Source organism: Lepidochelys kempii, chromosome 13 (genome assembly GCF_965140265.1).
Source record: "Lepidochelys kempii isolate rLepKem1 chromosome 13, rLepKem1.hap2, whole genome shotgun sequence".
In the NCBI taxonomy this organism is placed as follows: Eukaryota; Metazoa; Chordata; order Testudines; family Cheloniidae; genus Lepidochelys; species Lepidochelys kempii.
In genome coordinates, this window is record NC_133268.1 from 11,156,635 (window position 1) to 11,177,931 (window position 21,297).

The following is a 21,297-nucleotide window of genomic DNA, read 5'->3' on the forward strand; positions in this document are numbered from 1 at the left end:
CAGCAAGAACCCCATTAGTCTGCAGTTATCCTGAAAATGTCTGTAGTGTGTAACCCTGTGGGTCATGGTGCTGCATGCAGGCAAACTATTTGCTCAGAATTCTATCCCATTTCATAAGATACTGTGTATTAGGTAGGGTTCTGCCCTCATAAAGTCAGTCACAATACTTTAATGAACCTCCTCCCCATTAGTCTCCTATCATCTGCATGATTCAAAAAGGACAAATGCTTCCCCCAACCAAGGGAGACTATTAATAAAAAGTGAAAATTAATCCAGTTCCAAGGAAGTTCCCTGGCACACTCATCTTGCAAAAGGCAGCAACTTAAGCACATGCTAGGGATTTCTCTCTTTAGCCTGCAATATCTTCTCCATTTTTAATAGAGAAAACACCCATTATTCATTATGAAGGACATCCATGTGTCTCCTCTGCCTTGCAGCTACTAACACCAATTCTTCAGTGGCATGGGGGAAGGCAGAGGAGAAAGGGGTTGGCAGGAGAGGGGAGGCAAGAATATCCACTTCATTAGTGGATCTCTTTCCATCAGAGTAAATCGGTCCGGTTTAATTTGCCATACATAACACCTAGAGATTTGGAACTGACACTGAAGTATCCCAGCAAGTAAACAGAAACCCTAAACACCTTAATGACTGAAGAGCTTGTCAAACAAAGGAAAATCGATAAAATTGATAGCTAGAAGTACTTTTTAAAGGGCCATATCTTAATATTATGTCTTAGTATGCCAAGGAAGACCCATGTATGCCATCATTACTAGGGAAAGTAGGGGTTGGTGGATGGCATACATGGCCCATTACAGGAAGAAAGCTGGCAAGAGTCTGTGCACGGATATGGACAGTGGATCCCAATCCCCCATGTCCAATTTTAGAATCATTATATTGTGTACCTGAGCTTCAGTGGCTTTGGGCACAACATCACTGCAAGCACAAATCGGAACAGAAAGTGCCATTAGCACAAGCTATAGCCTCTTAGAGAAACCAAATATTCAATACAGAAAAGCCTTGTTAAAAATATTAAAGCAATGCCCCTAAAATTGTGCAACACTTTGGACCATATTAAACCATTAATACCCACTGCTCAAGATTTCTCTTCTCTCTCCCCTGACCTACAGCAAATTGTACTACTGCAGAATCACAGCAAGCCAGAAATCCTGCACCAAAGGTCTGATGCATGCTCATACCAGTACATCATTTTAACCATGGTCAACACTGCACCTTAAACTTGTCCCCTTACAAAGTCTGGCCTGGGGCAATGACTGCACTACATATTGAACCCATACTGAAATACTTATTTAGGTTGAGTGTATGGATAGATGCACTGTAAATGTTTGGGACTACTTGTACGTGAAGACAGCCTACCATCCACTGTTGTGGGACACCTGATGGAGGGAAATAGATGAAGGATACAGGTGGCTAAATGGAGAATTTTCTTTCTATTGCACGTTTAGCTCAAACCATTAACACTATTTGAATGTAGCTGGCTGTACTTAATATATAACCAAGAAATTTGCAATAATAAATATCACGCATGATCTTTTTGATGAGGAAAAATTATCCCTATGATTACTTAGGCTTAGGAAGCTATTTTAATTAACTATAAATTAACTGTGTTAAATTATACCAGTGATTAACTCTTGTTATTTACACTTTTAAGTCTATCTTGATAATTACTAACGGTGCAAAATCTAAATTAAGATCACAGGGTTTTAATTATGCTCTGTTTTAAGAGGTTTCTTTTTTAATAGTCAATCCAAATATATTTTTTTAAAGTTTGGAGAAAAGTAGGTGAAATCAAACAGTTAGAATTTTGTGCATCTTTTAAGGCATTTAACCTCCAAATCATAGTCCCATAAAAACCTTTATAGTTTACAAAATTGCAACATAAGACTACAAAGAACAGCACACTTTTTTGCACACAGTGAAATACTAATTATTGTACTTTCTTGTAAACTTCTACTCTTATTTTCCATAATTTTTTAAAAATACTGCACAGTATTCCAAATATGGTTGGATAAAGAACTGGATGACCAATTTGGTAGCATTATCAAGTGACCTGGCATTTTCTGTACAAGTTCTACAAACACCTCTGGTATCACCGAAGCATGTATTATGAAAAGAGTTCTACTGAAACATTGCACAGACTTTGTACCACTAGGGCTTATACATTCAAAGGCAATTTCAGGAGTGCAGGTCCATCCATTCAGATTAGGAAAAATAATTACATACACACAAAAATAAGAAAATCATAGAGCTGTTACCTAGTGTGACTTTACACCAACAAGAACAACAATAAGTACAATTACTATTACAAATAAAATTAAAATGACAAACATCTTCCGATTCTTCTTCTGATATTGTTCAGCCTATAGAAACAAAAGAAAGGTAGTTAATATGTTGATTTCAGCACTGTGCAAAAGCAGACCCTGGCATGATCCAGCTTTAGTATCTAGACACCTACTAGACACGTACACTGTTTTTACGGTTATAATTTGACATTTCACATTATACTGCAAGGCGGCCATTTTGGGTACATCTATGCTGCAATTAAACACCTGTGTCTGGCCCGTGTCAGCTGAGTCAGGCTTGGGCTGTGGGGTTGCATAACCGTGGTGTAGATGTTTGGGTTTGGGCTGGAGCTTGCACTCTGGGAACCTTCCCGCTCACGGGCTGCAGCCCGAGTCCAAATGTCTACACAAGTTCACAGCCCCACAGCCTGAGCCCCACAAACCTGACTTAGCGGACATGAGCCAACCAAGGGTGTTTAATTGCAATGTAGACATAGCCTTATAACTCAATAACTTATGTCATCATTGTACAGACTTCTTTGACTTGGTGTAGATGTGCTGAAGACAAGTATGTCCTGAAACCCCATTTATCCACATTAGATTAATTCAGATAAGAGGGAAACTTCATGTCACAGAATTTGATCTCTTGTCAATTAAACAAAGTTGGGCTGTGCTTATCTTTAGTTCTTGGAAAAGCTGTATACCCCATAGGGTGCTGTGTAAAATATTACTTTACATAAAATAGAGGTGGCACATCTGAAAGTGTAAATGATAAACTAAAATCAGAATTTTAGATTGTTTAGGTGCGGAAATTACCTAAATTGTGGACACAAATCAGGTAGTTGTATGTACAAATGTCTCTAAGTAATAGAGCTGGTCAAAAATTCTTCAAACTTTTTTTTGGTATTATGTTAACAAAAGTGGTTTTTGAAGGAAATGAAATTTTCAAAAAAAGCTTAATTTCCTTCCAAATGTATTTTTTGATATAACAAATCAAAATGAAAATTTTCTTTTTGTTTCGATAATAATATTAATGGCATCACGTTTCCAAAGTGAATTAATGCAAATCAGCTGGCGTACAGAGTTTGAAATAGCTTGACAGTTTGAAATAGCTGTGTACATTAAAAGCAGAAAAGAAAACTGACAACATATGCCTTAAAGAAAAAAAGAGATCCCAATCATATTGAAAATAGCAGGCACTCTCCGTTTTACAGTATCATGATGACTTGCATATATATATTTTCTGTGACTGATTAGATTTCTATCAAGTGCTTAGCTACAGCTCACATCTACAGAAAACTGTCAGTATAAAATGTATATTGCACTAAGTATCCAAGCTCTAATCAGTATGTCACAAAGGACCTGTGGCAGGGTCACTAACGACTATCTTTCCAGTTCTGATCATTTATTTATTTCTAGCCCATTTTGTGTAAACTGCTGGTCATTAATTTAATAATTAAAGCCAGGGGATCACTGCCCTGTTTTCAGTGGTCACCAATTAATCTTTATACACAAGCAGAAAAAAGAAACTAGGTAGTAATATCTTATGCTCTTCTCCAATGGCACTTTTCTGCTGACAGCGTATCAGAAATCTGCAATGACATGAGAAGACTGAGTTGGCAGTATATAGACTTGCAAGTTTCCAAAATATAATGGGCCACTGAGATTCTGAGGTTGAATATAAACCTCTCATTCCATGTTGTTGCCAGCCATGGAAGGAGTCAATTCAACTAACAGAACAAAATTCTACATTTTTAAAAAAAAAGAGAAAAAAAGCCTTTTTGTATCATTTTGCTGGAGTCCAAGCTTTTCAACTACCTCAAAGCTAAGATGTCCAGAGCAGAAGCATAAAGTTGGACTAAAATCCTAGCTGATGCCATAGAAAAAAAGAAAATACCTACTGTTAGCTCCACAAAAAGCAATGCCTGCATATTAAACCCAGGCCTCAAGGGACAACATTTGCAAACTTGGGCACCTAAAATGAGGGATTTAAGTCCACAATGAGGTACCTAAGTAACTAGCCTGATTTTCTGTGTATGCTATATGTGGCTCAGCAATTGGAAGTCAGGGCACCTGTATTTAGGTGCTCAGCTATGGATTGGGTGCCTAATGCCAGGAATCACACTTGTGAATATTACCCAGTAAACTTCCTGGTAGAGTTAGATCATAGATTGCTGTTGCATCCACAATTGCCACAGAGCAATTGTACGTGACAGAAGAGGCACCAGTTTTGTTTTTGTTTTTAATTTGGCCATGGTGTTTGATGGATCTTCTTAAAAATGTTAAAGAGTATCTTGTAACAAAGTATATAGCATCTTAAACAACCTCTGTTTACCTTATGTAATTGTTTCAATCCCTCTTCAGTTTTTACACACGACTGCTCAACATTGTAGTCAATTCTGTCCAGAACTGTACCCTGAATAACAAACAACAGTTATAATGAACCTGAACCTAAATAAATACTACAGAACAAATCAGTTACAGTTAATAAGAGGGTGATAAATAGGGTTCACAGAAGATAACTGATGAACTATGCAGGCTAAGCACATCTTCAAAAGAAAGAACTGGTCAAGAAAATAAAATGTTGTCTTTAAAGGAGTTCCTAGCTTGGTTGGCTAAATAATGGGACTGTTACACACCTCAAATTGTGCATGCTTTAACAGTGATCATTTCAGTTTTTAAAGTATAAATGCAGATCCAGTTACTTGTAATGACCAAGAGTTTCTTGCAACTTTAACACATTTTCATGGTCCTGGGAAATAATGTTGTACTTTTGGTTGGTTTTCTTCACCCCTGAATTCCTTGCACCATGGAAATGAACAGAAACAATGGGCATCCAAACCCTTTGGGTATATCTACATAGCAACCGAGAGGGTGCTTCCGATACAGACACACACTAGAAAAGGTTGCCAGAATTTCTTTTAACATGGGCAAACATTCTTCCCTAGCCTGGAAACCATTGGGGGGGGGGAGATATGCAAACTAGCTTGAGGCAGACACGAAGCATGGAATAGCATGGAACCAGCAAAGCTGTAAGAAATTGAAAAGGGGGTTTTACAGTGAGCAGTGTCAGGCAACCTTAATAACAGGCAGTGCTATCAGCTCTGTCTGTAGTGCTGATACCATGGGTCCACACACCTGTTCCACTATCATTGCTCCAAGGTCCCTAAATATTTCATTGAGATCAGAGATTGATTGTACAATCTGGCGGATTTCTCTTTCCCGCTCTTCCACCATTAATGTGTTTTGTTCCACCAATACTAACTGGTCATCTGTAAAACCCTGTAGAAATAGAAGATTTAAATGATGAGCTAACAGTAATAACATGGAACGCAAATAGTAATAAATATAAAGCACTGTCATCCTAATGCCAGGGCCTCTTTGGAACTCCCATAGCAGCCACAGACATCGTTAAGAAAAAAAATCTTAGCGTGCAACTGTGCATTAAATATGTAACAGATTTAGGGCTGCCACAAAAATTATTTGGATTGTCACCTGAATTTCTGGTAGAGATGATTTAAATCCAGCTACGCATAATTTAAAAAAGAAACTTGCACACCCAAAATAGACTAGCAGTTTAAATGTCAGCAGGGCATAAAAATCTGTCTGAAAGCAAGTTTGTCTGCATGTATAAAACCAAGGAAGTGGCAAAACATACATGTCAACGGTAGCAGGTATGGCCTATCTACTTAATGCTCAGTGTACAGAACATCTCATAAGGTCAACTGCTGCTAAAGTGTGTATATTACTGCAAGGATTGTGTTTGCAGAATCCTTTTGTATTACACAGACATTACTATTTTTATCTCCTAAGGCCATTCATTACAAAGCACTGTGCTCATTTTCAGGCTTTCTTGTTTAGAGGTCAAGTGGAACACTACTTTTATTATCTTGCATGGTGTCAAGTATCAGGGGGTAGCCGTGTTAGTCTGTATCCACAAAAACAACAAGGAGTCCGGTGGCACCTTAAAGACTAACAGATTTATTTGAGCATAAGCTTTCGTGGGTAAAAACCTCACTTCTTGATCTGAAGAAGTGAGGTTTTTACCCACGAAAGCTTATGCTCAAATAAATCTGTTAGTCTTTAAGGTGCCACCGGATTCCTTGTTACTTTTATTATGCTAGTTGAAATACAGTCCGTCACCTTTTCCACGAGTTTGCTGCTTAATCCTTTAGCATTGGAGGGAATAGTGTTTTGCAGTACAAACAGAGGCATACTGAGAAACACTGACATAGCAGTGATACGCAGTTCCCTGAAACACTGATGTGGGAACTTATAAGGGACGCATCTGGCATGCGTGGTAATGCTGGAGATGTGTATTGTGTCATATACCAAGTAGGTGAGGTAGAGGTGAAGCATTAAATTGGACCCATTCTTCGTATCTATGCTCCATAAGGTCTGTGCAGAAAACTTCAACTTCTTTGTCAACATGAAATAGAGCCATAGGCATTCACTCCTAATGATTGCACATTGCCACCATCCAATTGACGCTACTATCCTGACAACTGATGACAGTTCTCTTCAGAACCCCTGCATCTGCCCTGGGAAGATGGAGTGAGGGGTGACAATGCTGCCTCTGCAGAGCTCCTAGTCCCTAGCAGGAGAATGAGAGTTTGACTCCTGAACTCATGTCTCCCACACTTCAAAAATCAAAGCTAATCCCAACTTCCTAACATTATGGATGACAATCTGTGTTCTTCCTTTTCACCAAAAATGCATGGCATGGTACATATTACTAAACACATCTTACCGATGATATATCAAAGCAGGAAAAAAACCTTTTTTTAAATTAAAGACTTTAACCACCGCCCCCCACCCCCCAATTACAACAGTGTTTATTAGGAAAACACTAAGACAGCTGGCTAGATGGAACTCCCATATGGTTTGATGCATACATCAGACACAATCTGATTTTTGATTCATTCTCATGATTCTCATATTTAAGACCACAGTAAAAAACAACAAACCTCACTCTCCAATAAACTTCACTTAAAACCTATTAACTTACCCGATCATAAAGAGTACTGTCCTCTCCATCATCCATGAGCGGGACTGACGTATCAAAGAAATGCTTGGCTCTTTCTTCTCGATTTTTCATGCCTGTAAAAAGAGAAAAGCTGTGGTTGAGTATAATATTTAGATACACAAAACAGAAAGTCACTCAGATCCACTATTACCATTTTGAAATGCAACATTCTGAATGTTAATGTACTTCAGGTGAAATAATATTTTTCCAGAAGCTTCAGGAGGACACGAGATATGTGCAGAAGAGGTCAAGTTATTTATGCAGAGTGATATCACACCATTAGCCAGATTTTCCTAAGTGACATGCACTGAATTTTAATCAGCATATATCGATTGCTATTTACAAAGCATGACCAACTTTGACTACACAAGATTTTGGCTAGATCAGCAACTCTTAATCATTATGTTCCATGAATATCAAGTAATTTAGCATGCTCTAACATGCAGCATATCCAATTTAAAGTAATTTAAAAGGAGCTTTTTTTGTTGTTGCCCCATCTTTAAAAAATTATTTTATTTCTTTTTGCAGAGAAACACATTATTAGGATTGAGCAAAACTAGAGGTGATGCGTAAATACAAGATACTAAAGTGATGTGGGCCCAAAAGTACTTAGGTAGATACATGCATTATGTCTCTCACAGGGCAGCAGTTTTCTGTATGTCACCCCACAAGTTATTTTCTAATGAAGAAATCCTCTCAGGTGCATGTCTCCTCCTAGTCTTGATCCCAAACTTTACCTGTGGTAACTATAGTGCTGGGCTACAGGATGAAGAGATATTAGGCCAATATTAAGTGGAGAAGATAAAAATGAGTTGGTGCATTTGCCTAGTTACAGAACTTTGGATACTGCACATTGTATATATGATATATTGCACATAGCATTTTGCATCTGTTTTCTCTCTCCTCTATGGCTGTTGGACATTAAAATTTATTAGCAATCAATCTCCACTTGTTGCCTACAGCTCCCACTGCTCTAATCTCTGTAGGTCACTTTGCAGTTTGGTTTTTAATTCTTGTATTTTTGATACTCTCTTTAATTTTGGTGTCAGCCACAAATGTAATCAATTTTATTTACGCCAAAGAAACACAACTGAATTTAAACCAAAGAGAGAGATGAAGCAGTCTTGTAGCATCCTTTTACTTTTTGACTTTAGTTTGACAAAACACACCTTTGGAAGTCCTAAAGGTCCTGAATTTGGATTCAACTAGCAGCAGGCATCACTGATTGAAGACTAACAACTGCTTCACCAATGTAACAGAAGTTCTGCAGATGACTTGCAGGCAATGCGCACACCACAAAAGTGTTTCACAAAACATAACTTGAGAAAGAATTAGGTAGTCGAAACTTTGATAGCAGACTAAGTTAGTCTGTACATAAGACTTCACTCATATATTTACACCTCATATATGTACTTGTATCAAGACCAAGCTAAGCATATTAACTTATTGTATAAATAAGAACAAAAGAGGCACAGTTAAGTGGTTTTGAGCACAGGACTTAGAGCCAGGAACTCCTGAATTCTACTACTAGAATTGGACAAGAATCTTAGAATTAGAATCTTGGACAAGTCACTGAACCTCTCTGTGCTTCTGTTTCCCCAACCCAGAAAATGGGGATACCACCTTCACAGCACAAATGGAATAGGGCGAAGGTGAGTATTTGTTCAATACTTTGCAGACAGAAGGCACTTAGTACTGTATGTCTTTGCAGATGCTTACGTTTGAGATAGTCAGACTGCGCATGCCTAAAGTTGGTGGATAGGTCCTGAAGGGACTGTGCTAAGGAAGACACTATGTTTCTGAGAACACGTTCTTCTTGTTCTGTACAATTACGTGACCTGCTCTGCAAGGCCTGGACTGCTCTCTGGCATCTGTGAAATAGCTGAAAAAATAATTCCCATTAGTCAAGAATAATAAGACATTTTAATTATCACATGGCTCAAATATTGAATGAATGACTGTAATACTTTAACATAAGGATTTTTAAAGAAAAGAAAAGTACACTGATGTCCAGGCTGTCATTTAAATGGATATAAAAACACAGCACTCAGATGAAGACTAAAATCCAAACAACTTTGCAGCTAAATGTAAATGAAAGTTTTCTGTAAACTAGATTTTGTAACTGATTAAAGGATTTGTGATTAAGCAAATTATGATATTTACTTTGTGAATAAAAAGGCATTCAAGAGAGCATGCAGGTTGTTCTGCACAAGAACAATATTTACTCCATTCGAAAGTAATTACTTCTGTTCAGAATGGAGGTTGCATATTTAGTAATACTATTTTATAACTCCTTTACAAACATGAATTACTTGAGCCTCATAATCCTATGGCAAGGGGGTTAACATCTATATTACAGATGGGTAAACTGAGGCACAGAGCAAGTAAGTGACTTGTCATCATAGAGTCAGTCATAGAGTATAGGGCCAGAAGAGACCACCTGATCATCCAGTCTGACCTCCGGTATATCACAGGCCACCCCCCCGCCCCAGGATCTCAGTGACATATTGGAAGAACTAGGCACAGAACCCCAACGTTCTGGCTCAATCACCTGTTCTAACCACAAGAGCGCACTGATTATCAAATGTGAACTTTATTTCAAACAAGTCAGTGCCACACCAGGATAGAGCTAAGTAAAACTGCGGCTTCGGAACTGAATTAACATCTTCTCTGAAAATATTTTATCTGCACCTGTGTGATCTCTTGGGTAGTAATTTCTATTGCATGTTCTTCTTCGCTGCTATCATCCAAAGTAGGTCTGTTTAAATATTTGTCATGAAGACTGGCTAATTCTTTCATCTTCTGTTTAATCCTGCTGATATCATCCTGAATCTAAAAGAAATGGAGAAAGGACAGTAATGCCACAGAGGAAAAGGTTCCGACAAATATCTGATAGACTTAATTTATGTAAAGACATAATTAACAGAAGCGTGTACTGTAGAAAAACAGGCCAAATATTTTAAGCCAAAATGTACAAAGTTGGCCTCTGAGTGTGTGGTTTGTGATCTTGTTGCTCTTTTGACATTTTAACTTAGCATAAACCCTCTACCAGTACACACTGGATGGGACTATGGTGCTTTCAAAGATATAACTCCACTGGACTGGACCATAATACAGTCAAAGAATCACTAAAATTATATTAAAAACGAATAGTAAAATCAAAAATGTAAATTTAGAAGGGAACATGAAAAATCCAGATTGCATCTTCACCCATATCACATGGTGTTGTAGTACAAACCAAGCATAATGGTATAAATTAAAGGGCATAATTTCAAATTGGCTTCTACCAATACAACTGTAAAGTCATAAGCCAGATGTCTGCAAGCAGCGTATTGTGCTTGTAAAGGCTGAATACCCATTTCTGTGCACATATGATGGTTTCTGTATACAGAAAAGGACGTGACTGTAAATTTTGTGAGCACATTTTCAGAGGCCTTTTTGAAATCTGTACTAGTAGGTTCAGCCTCACTTTTTACACTGTATTTCTTGCATTAGAATTTACAAAAAGACCTCACTTCAATTAACTCCTTTGTAAATTACTATTACAATAAACCTTATTGCATTAGTGTTGTCACAGCTATTTTCCCATTAAAATCCTTGAACAAGAAACTACACCCAACAATAACATGTAAGTAACTTACTTCTCCCACTCCATCAACCCATTTGGGGGGTAGCCGCTTTGTTACACAAACTGCTGCTTCGGGATCTAAACTGATTCCTGATACTAGTGCCATGCGATCATCAGCAAGCTACAAAAGGGAAAAGCAACAAATTTAAAGACAGAAAACTATGTCTATTCAGATTATATTCATCCAATTCAGGTATTCGTAATCACTGTAACTGCAACCTCCCTTAAAAAAAGCCAGCTAAACAGAGTAGTTATTGCACTCCATGTACAGTTTACTCATTTGTGATGGATGCTCCTCATATCCTGGCTTGTTTCTCACACATTAATTAGCAATGTCCTTGTGTCCTACCAGGACTCGGGAGATAGAATCCACTCTGCAACTAGCGGGCAGCCACAGTTTCCTTTCTGCTTCAAAGTTGGGACTCAGGAAGCCCCTGAGCTGGAGTAAGGGAAGTGGCCTCACTCTATGTGAGAGCTTGTTGCCACTGGATCCTTGTATTAGCCACATTTCTCTGCAGATCAGGGCCAGACAAAAGTTTCACACTTTAGATCTTTGAAATGAAATTAATTTCTTAAAACAATATATATTGTTTTGTAGTCTCAAACAATAGTATGAAATTTCCAAATAACGAAAGATAGGTTTATTAGCTCCCTGTGAAGCTAAGAAAAGAAAGTTTTCCATATTCTCAGTCTCCAGGGAGTTCTTTCAGATAAATACTGTATCTGATTCATTCGGAATCTCAGATACTAGGTGGACACAGGCTAGATAAGTACCTAGATCAATATATTTAATAAATGATCACGTGTAGGGTCTTCTAGAATTGATACGAAGAAAAATTGGAGGATCCAAATCATGACCACCAGCAAGTTGGGGCAGCAAACGGAGGGCACAGGGTATAGAAATACTTTTCCAAGAAGCCCTACAGATTCCCAGGAGGTGGAGAGTAGGGCAGAGCCCAGATGTGACTTCCCCCTAGTTCAGAGCAGTGCTGGAGGTGGCAGAGGGAGGGAAGAAATCCACTCTTACTTCCACAGCCTAAGAACCCAAGTATGTTCCCCCACTATGTGTTCTCAAGGGAGGAGAAGCAACACCTGTGGGCAGGCTACCCACTCCGGGAGCCCAGATGACTCTTATTGCCACCTTCTGAGCCTTGGAAACCAGTGACATCAAGACATCTACTCCATACTTGAACACAAATCTTCTGAGGGGAGGAACCTTTGAAGCTTTGATGGCCCCCCAGCCTCAGATGGGGAGAGGACCCCCTCATCTCAGGGTATGGGGGGGATAGTTTATATTAAAAAATACTAATAATGGTAGGTAGAGAAGCAGTCTGGAAGAGGCAGGGGAGAAAGCAAAAATAAATAAAATAGTATACAACCAGGCAGTGTGCCCAGAGTCACCTTATTTGGGGTAAGAGAATTTTAATAAAACCTGAGGGGCTATGATTTTAGGAGGCATGTTTACAATAACAAAACTAGTATAAATGATCTATACCTGTGCAATAATAAGCCAACATAAATGCATGTTATCCCTATCCTCCCTTCTCTACTCCCTTCTGCATGTTGCACTCACTTGTTGCATCTTGTCTACTTAGGCTCCAATCCTGCAGAGATCTGTGCAGGGCCCCACTGACAGCAACAAGGGTCTGCCTGCATGGAGCTCACTGTGACATCAGGGGCTTAGATTGTATGTATACTTGTATTTGTACAGTGCCTAGCACAACCGGGTCTTGATCCTAATTAAGGCCTCTGGGAGTAATTATAAAATAAGTAATAATAGTAGCAACCCTGGCAAGGAAATAAATAACCACATAGACGAAGCTGCCAACAGAAATGCTGTTAGAAGAAAACAACCTCAAAACCATTTTGTATGTACCGGTAATTACATTAACTCTCATAGTGAAAGTAAGCCTTGAAAAAGTGGCCCACTAACATCAGAGCATGTTCTCTAGAACAGCACAAATACAAAGAGGAAAAACAACCTGTATACATCACAATTCATAGGAGTCAAATATTTTGAATGATAGAAGAAGATGTTTTAATAGGTGTCATGATATAGAGTTCAATGTTATTGGGAGCTGAAGTATATTAATTTATTTATATTAGTGTTGTAAACGTTTTAAAATGAGGGTGTAGTACACTGAGGAGAATTAGATAGTATACTTGAAAACAGAGTGTGGATTTCATTAAAACATACCATGACTGCAACCAGATTTGAAAAGTTGAAAGGTTTTAAGGGAAAGAGAGAGAGAATTAATAATAAAGATTATCTGCAGAGTTGCAAATGCTTACAGTAAGTGTGCAGGAGCCTTATTTTCCAAATCTTACTGTTAGGTGTAGGTCACAAAAATTTCACTTTACCCTCAAGAGGCATCTAATAAAGCCTTAATATACAACAAAGAAGCTAAAAAGAGCATAACATCTTTGCTCAGTCTGGCAAAGACTAAAGGCCCAGTTTTGATGTCAGATATGCTGATGCATTATATGCTGTTATAGGATTTGACATCATTAATGATGAAATACACTTGTTTATCCTGAAGCAGAATTGTGTCCTTAAGGTGTGGAGTGGGTGGAAGGAAGATGGAACATTTATTTCCTTACCCTAGCAATCTCTTAGTGCCCTTCCTGACACTCCTTTTTACTGCCCAAAAGCTAGTAACAACAGAAGAATCTTAAACTGATTTAGACACATAGAACAAGGTACTGTATATACTCGTTCATAAGCCGAATATTTTTGGTAAAAAAGTGATGCATCAAAGAGCGGGGGTTCGCTTATAAACGGGTCTACACCAAAATTTGATGATTTAAAACTCTATGAAAATCACTGAATTGAATATCTAATACATTGTCATTTTGTTTACCTGGAGTGTCTGCAGGCATGGAGCCCCTCAGTTCTCTGTGGCCATGGTTTGCCGTTCCCAGGCAATGGGAGCTGTGGGAAGTGGCACCACTTCCCGCAGCTCCCATTGCCTGGGAATGGCAAACCGCAGCCACTGGGAGCTGAAGGGCTCCGTGCCTCCAACACTCCAGGTAAACAAAACGTCCCGACCCGCCAGAGGCTTACCCTGATGGGCCAGGAGCCGAAGTTTGCCAACCCCTGAAATTTAGGGTCGGCTTATGAAAGGGTCATACAATTTTTACCATTTTTCCTTATCCATCTTGGGGGGGGTGGTCAGCTTCTAAACGAACCGGCTTATGATCGAGTATATACGGTAGTTTACCTGGATCCGTTCTTTTTGCTAAGTTAGCTACTATAACCTCAGTATTTTTATATGCAATTGAAATAACTTGTAATTAAAAAGGGAAATGATCACAGGACGTAGTTACAGCAGTAAGGCTCATTACAGCTCTGTATAAACAAGAAAACTCTGAGGTAAGGCTGATAGTACAATAAATAGCATAAACCACTTAATACTTCTATAGCACTTTCATTCTGAGTACATTAGAAGGAAAACTTTAACTCACAAATCCCTTGTAGTAGCCTAATATAACTGATGGGTAAACAGGGGCACTGAGAGGTTAAATGACTTGTCCACAGAAAATTTATAGAAGAGCTCGAAATGAGACCTAGGTCTCTTGACTCCCAGTCCTGTGATCTAGCTATTAGGCCATGCTTTCTAACTTAATTCACTCAGCCTCCTCTCATTCCCACTGAAGTACTGCTGCAACGCTCTGCTCCAGCTACAAACAGAAACACTCCGCTTCTTTATAGGACATTGAACAAATAACAGAATGGATTTATTTTATAATTAAATAAAGAAGCACGAATGGTATCTGATAATTTACTTTACATTAAGAAAAAGCTAACTGAAGTACATTTTCTTCAGTTCATTTTGTGTGGGTTGCATTTTGAAGTAGGTTGCTGTGCCTATACAAATGGATTATACGTGATTGCAAAGGCAAGATTTTTCAAAATGTCAGGTAAACCGGAGATGTCACATTAGAGAAATCCCACCAATACTACTTTGTGTGAGCAGATGGCAACATGTATATTTTGTAGCTGTGCAGACAATCAAAAACTGTGCAAATTAATTGTTTCTAGTGTATAATGCTTTTCTAATTTAAAAGTTTAAGCTCTGAAGATCTGTTGATAATAAGGATACTCCCAAAGACCCTATTGCTGCAAACATTACTCGGCACACTGCTTAGTCCATTGAAACCTAAGGGACTACTCACAGTAATAAGCCCTATGCCTGCTGTAGTTTACAAAAGCAGGAACAACATTTAATGGTTTCACTGTATAAAGTTTTTATATGTAGTGTGTAACAGTGTAACAGCAAATCTGGACAGTTTTATGTAAGTATATAGTAATACTGTAATGTGACTACCCTGAACATCAAAATGTCTCATGAAAGCTCTCCTTCACGCTAATGAAAACACTGCCTCATCCTTGTATTGTGAAAAAACCATCAGTGATCTCACACTGTTAAATCTAAAAAATTAACAGTAAAAAGAAATGAGTGTTCTAACTAATCATCATCTATATTGGATGCACCATGGTGGAACAAAATATAAAAAAACAATACCTCATCCAGCTCCTGATATGATTGGTTGATTCCATCAGCCCCATCCATTTAGGGACAGCAAAAGGTAAAAGAGAGAAAGAGAGAGAGACACAGGACAGAAATAGGGTACAGTCAGTTGAGAAAATACTGAAACTTTATTTTTTTAAAATTGACAGTTTACCAAGAAAAAACCAAAGAGGCTCTTAAAACAATAACGACTAATAAAATACAGCATTCTCAATGTATCTACATAAGCATTTAGTCTGGTGCATAAAAGCACATTTTTCTTTAAAAGTTATTTCAGTAGTTTTCTGGTAAACAGGAACACAATTTTTGTTTAAAAAAATCAAGAAAGTCAATAAATTGATTTAAATACAATATATGATTTCAAATACCAACTATCAGATAGAAGAATTGCTATGTAAAACATGTTTAATATGAATTGAATGTAGCAAGGATCATGTGCTCATGCTATTCAAAATCCAGGATAAATTTTGACACATTCAATTCAAGAAAGAGATTGGAGGACCTGTATGCATTTTGGTTTGATATTTTTATTAGGCAAAGCTTGAAAAATTGACTCAAGACACACATTTATTGATAAGCATCCCAGTCACCTTAAGAGGACATAGGGAAGAGCAAAGAAAAAACCACACCAAAACACCAAAAGATGAAAGATTTAGTTTAGTATACTCTAGTTATCAAATAATGTTATTGTCCTTATAGTTGAAAACCATATAAAAGACTAGCAACTACAATATATTTGCAACTTTACCAGTGAAACCACTGCGTTATCTTTGTATAGTGTATGAAAAGGGGACCAGAAGGATCATTGAAAAATTAATAAAGCAAATATTACTTTTAAAGCAAGGACAAAATGCTTAGAGGTAAAAAGGTGTCTCATGTTACACTTAAATACTTCTTATATTTACATACTCAGCGTTAGAAATAAAAAGTAATTTAAGAATGCTAAGGACTTAAACTTTGCCCGAGTATTTAAAATTTCAGTTGCATTGATTCAATGACTGTCAGTATCAGAAGGCTGAACTATTCTAATGCAGGATAAAAACAGTGAACTTTTTACAGCAATGTCTAGTACTCATGAAGGGTGGTAGACCAACAACCCTGGAACCTGTTTATCCAAAAACAAGATAAGGCAAGGTAGTGACAATCAGGCTCTGTCAACCTGCCAGCGGGCTTCATCCCTGCTCTGGAGGCACTATGTTAGGGGAGGAAAAGGCAATTTGCATAGATGTTATACTGATAGGTGTAGTTATAGGCACCCCAGACAAATATATGACAGATAGCTCGGTCTATACAGTTTTTGGCTTTCTTGCTGAGACTAACTTGGATTTAACTAAGTAGCAATTATGGAACAGACACCTGTCCACTAGGAACTAGGTCCAACTATTAATTCATTTCACACAGGGCAACAAAGGTCTGGTCTACACCGGGGGTTGGGGGGATCGATCTACACTAGACGTGATAGATCGATCCCTGACAGATCGATCACTACCCGCCGATCCGGCGGGTAGTGTAGACATGGCCAAAGAGACATGAAGCTTTTCAATCTCTGCCAATGCTGATTGCGTTTACGTGAGCACTTGACAAAACAGCTTTTTATTCCATCAATGCTAGTAAAGGCTTTGAAAATGTAAAGCTGTAAACAAGTGCTAAGTATTACTAACCCATTACCCTTTCAATGGATACTGAATTTGATTGGTCAGTTGCTTCTATGCCTGTTTTCATGATCAGTAACATTTCTAGGTAAATATTAAAATTTTAGAATGTCTAAAAAAATCCTGGTGATTTAACAACCTCTAATTACAATCTGCACAAATACAATTTTAGAAAAGCCAAATAGAGTGCCAGAATAAAGTACATTTAAAATATATTACTAGGTGTGACCTTTACTGTTCTATAAATGTAATTTCAGAAGTAGCTTGTACAAAGATAGGTGGAAAAAAGCTAACCATGAACAAAGATTAGTCAATGGTAGCTCCCAGGTTGAAATGGAATTTATAACATTAAGTACCGTTTCTCTTTACAGAAAATGCACTAATGAAAAGCAACAAAGAAAGAAAGGAGGACCTATATGTTTACTGGAGGCTTTTCTAAATAAATGAGAAGATTGACCTTAAGTGGAAATAGACAGAGACAATTCTATACTAATGTAGTTTCAGTTACCAACCAGAAAACTACTTGGCTGGGCGGTCAAATGGGGTGCTTCGTTACTTACTGAAATCCAATTTTTAAAACTCAATTCAAATTGGCACTGGTTATGTGCATTTACAAAATCTTCTCTCTCTCTTTCGATAATTATTTCGTAAGTGATTTCAAAGCAACACTGGAATCTGAAGTTTTCCGTCATAGTCTGACCAGACCAAAATTTACAAACAGCCACAGGTATAGAGTTTGTCCTCTTGCACTTGAGGATTATGCTTGGTGGTATCTGCACTATGTATTATAACCACTTTGCAACAGAATACAAACAACAAAAGCTATAAAAACCGTTAAAGAAGAAAGAGAAAACAAACAGTAAGATATTAAGGGGGAAAATGGAAGGGCTTCTCCTTTCATATTTAAAACATCCAAACTGGAACTACAGCAATATATCTATATAAAATATAAATAAAATAACTTGCTGTATGTATAAATTACCAATGGAAAGAATACACTCCAAGCCCCAATCTGGCAAACTGATGAACAAGGGTGGACTCCTGTGCCTGCAGAGTCCAATTAGCTTCTACATTTGCTATTATACTATGAAGTATTTTCAAGTAGCTGAAATAATGTTTAGCTGAAAAAATGTACAGAGTTTTGTGTGCTGGATTTTTTGCATACTTAGCTGTATATATAGCAGTGGAATGTGGCTTTATTAAAACAAGTGATTAAATTTCAGAATGGAAAAATAGCAATGCTTATTCCTACTAGGGAAAGAAAAATTGAATGACCGATACATAACTAAACATGTCAAATCACTTATGGCCCTGATCTCACCTGCAGATGTGCTAATGAGCACATCTGTGCCTGCATGGTGGCCTACTCTAATTACATCTTCTTGCAGGAATGGTAGCTATAACACAGACTTCATACAATGAGTCCAATTTTGCGATCCTTCCTAAAGGATTCAACAGGGGCTTTGCCTGTGTGAGTCAGTATTGGACCCTGTATGCATATGTACATGTTCTTTAAAACAAGGAAGAATCAAACTATGAACTAAAAGTGCACCTGGATTCAGACTGACTTGAAGATATAAAAAGCTGAGTGGCCGCAAATGGTTTTAAAACTAGAAAAATGTTATTTGATTATTGCTTTTGCTTAAATTGTTTCCTTGCTTTTTTCATCACTCTATGTACAACTGGAAAATAGATGTTTGCACTCGCTAAGATAACAGAGCTAGTTACTTTGGAAATTCAAAGTCCTAATAAAATTCAGCTTTTAGATTGCTTCTGGATGACAAAATCCCTAAAGGGAATGGTAATTTTTTGGGGTAGGGTAAAACAGAGGCAAACAAGCACTGGCTGTGTGGACAATTATAAGCCATCTTACTTTCTTTTTCTTACACTTTCACTAAGTGTAATTATGTGATGGTATTTTCAGAATTTGGAGATTGAATCATGGTAAATTTGGAACGCACCTATTGATTGAACAACTTCTACAACAAGAAACAACAAAAAGATCTGTCAGTTCTAGGATGCCATGTTACATCAATTTCAAAAGGCATTCATGCATTTCATTTTAACAAATTTATGACACCATGATACATAGGCCTCTTTTTTCCTTAATTAAAATATCAGATACACATTGAAGAGAGCACAGTCATTCATTTTACTTTGGAAAAGGGAAAAAAAAAAGAGATACCAGCAACTTGTCTCAGAGTAAGAAAAGGTTAAAACAATGGTGGTAAACTGCATTATAGGTTTTAACAGTGCCCACAACAAAGTGAGAAAAAGAGATCAGAATGAAAAGATAGCTTTGTTCCTTTCACCTGGGAAGGGAGATGGGGTTGGGAGAAAAAGGAGGACAACAACTTAATGTCTAACAATAATGTGAAGATATTTAAATAATAAAGTTTATTATTTATGGAGCAAATAGACAAGATCAGTATAAGAGGACAGATCTATTCTATTCATTTTAGATGGGGAGAGGACAGTGGGAGGGAGAGGTGGTGTTAGAAGTGTGGGACAAATGGAAGGTGGGAGATGGGGAGAAAGGGGGAAAGAGGTAGTAAGAGGAAAGGAGATGGGAGGAGGGAAAATATAGGGTGAGGAGAAGAAAGGGGAGCAGGGGGAGTTTAAGGGGGAAGGTGAGGCAAAGGAGTGTACTGGGGGAGAGGAGATGGGGTGAAGAGAGGACGGAAGAGACAAGAACACTTGCTGTCTGACAGTCCTAAGCAGATGGCATTAGAGCAGCAAGTGTGGGATACAGTAGGATGAAGGGAGGAGACTCACCGCAGCAGCCATGCTACGTGAATTCAGAGGGCTGGAGGAGCTGTAACTACTCACTTGCTCGGCCAGCAGCTGCCGGTTTTGGATCGCGTTGTTCCGCAACAACAAGAACGCGTCTGTTAAACGCCGGGTGGCCATGGCTCTACTTCTAGGGCCCCCCTGGACTCCCCGCAGAGCTGTCACGGGACCCCTCGGCACCCCCAGGGGTCCCAGCCCCGAGCCTTCAAGAGCCCTCCCTGCACTCCCAGGGGCCCCAGCCCCGAGCCTTCAGCCCCCCCCCCCCGCACTGCCAGGGGTCCCCGGATTCCTGGACTCCCCTTCGGCCTGCACGGGACACCCCGAGCCCCCCAGTGGCTTCTCTACCTGAGGACTCCCAGGTCAGGCTTGTGCCCTGAGCATCCCTCACCCCCTCCCAGGGAACCCCGGAGCCTCCCCCGCTGTCCCAAGGCGCCCCCCCCGGGGGGGGGCTGGCTCTCCTAGGCCTGGGGCTCCCGCCCTAGCTCAGCCCAGACACCCCGGGGCGGATACAGCGCGAGTCCCCGGCGGCTCCTTCCCGCCGTTCACAGGGACCAAGGAGCGGGGACGAGCCCCGACTCCCGGCGGCAGCCCCCGGCTTCATCCATCCTTCCTCCCCGGATCTGACCGCGGCCCGGCTCACTTCCGCGTTGTGCATCCCTAGCCCTCCTCCCCCCGACCCGCGCGCCGCGGCACCAACGTTCCGGGCCCCGGGGCGACCTGGGCACCTGCCCAGAATGGGAGGGGATGAGCGGGGTGGGGGAAGAAGCCTGTTGTACCTTTCATCCTGAGACTGAGATCCTGAGGGATTCCTCAGGGCTGCCCCATTGTCCCCAGCATCTCTGGGCAGTGCCATGGGGGTTGCCCTCGTGCCAAGCCCGGTGGGTGCTGCAAGTGTCATGGGGGCCTTTGCTCGGGTTGCCAGCATTGTATTTCAGAAACAAGGGAGGTTTCAGAGGAGCAGCCGTGTTAGTCTGTATCTGCAAAAAGAACAGGAGGACTTGTGGCACCTTCGAGACTAACACATTTATTTGAGCCCAAGTTTTCGTGAGCTACAGCTCACTTCATCGGATGCATTCAGTGGAAAACAAGGGACTGTTTTCTTAGCACCTCTGCCCCACCCCTCCTGGTATTATTAATTAGTATTAATAATATAATTAATAAGCAGTACTCACTTATATTCGCCGGCGGTATTTTTTACTGCTTTTTGCAGCACTCAGCAATTCCTGAGCTTATTGTACGGAGATGAAACAATAAGGGATGGATGTCCCATGTTTGTAACAATGTCCTCAAGGGGTCACTGTCTGCAGGGACCAAACTCCGTGGAAGCATAAGCCTGTACTGATTGGGGAAAGGGCCAAATCTAGTGCCC

At 39.4% G+C, this 21,297-nt stretch overlaps 1 protein-coding gene across 4 annotated transcripts; it reads right to left on the bottom strand.

Moving 5' to 3' along the window:
* Window positions 1-1,563: 1,563 nt before the first annotated feature.
* STX16 (syntaxin 16) lies at window positions 1,564-20,175 on the bottom strand. 4 transcript variants are annotated; one of them, XM_073309229.1, is made up of 9 exons: window positions 19,914-20,175; window positions 15,481-15,492; window positions 10,968-11,075; window positions 10,018-10,158; window positions 9,046-9,208; window positions 7,309-7,400; window positions 5,439-5,582; window positions 4,636-4,716; window positions 1,564-2,378 (listed from the first exon to the last, which is right to left on the bottom strand). In XM_073309229.1, exons 1-9 carry the CDS (start codon window positions 20,046-20,048, stop codon window positions 2,274-2,276), a joined length of 981 nt encoding a protein of 326 aa, XP_073165330.1. In that variant the 5' UTR covers window positions 20,049-20,175; the 3' UTR covers window positions 1,564-2,273. The 4 variants fall into 4 exon arrangements, with proteins under 4 accessions (XP_073165330.1, XP_073165331.1, XP_073165332.1 ...); XM_073309230.1 differs by lacking the exon at window positions 15,481-15,492; XM_073309231.1 differs by lacking the exon at window positions 15,481-15,492 and having other exon boundaries at window positions 19,968-20,174.
* Window positions 20,176-21,297: the final 1,122 nt, after the last annotated feature.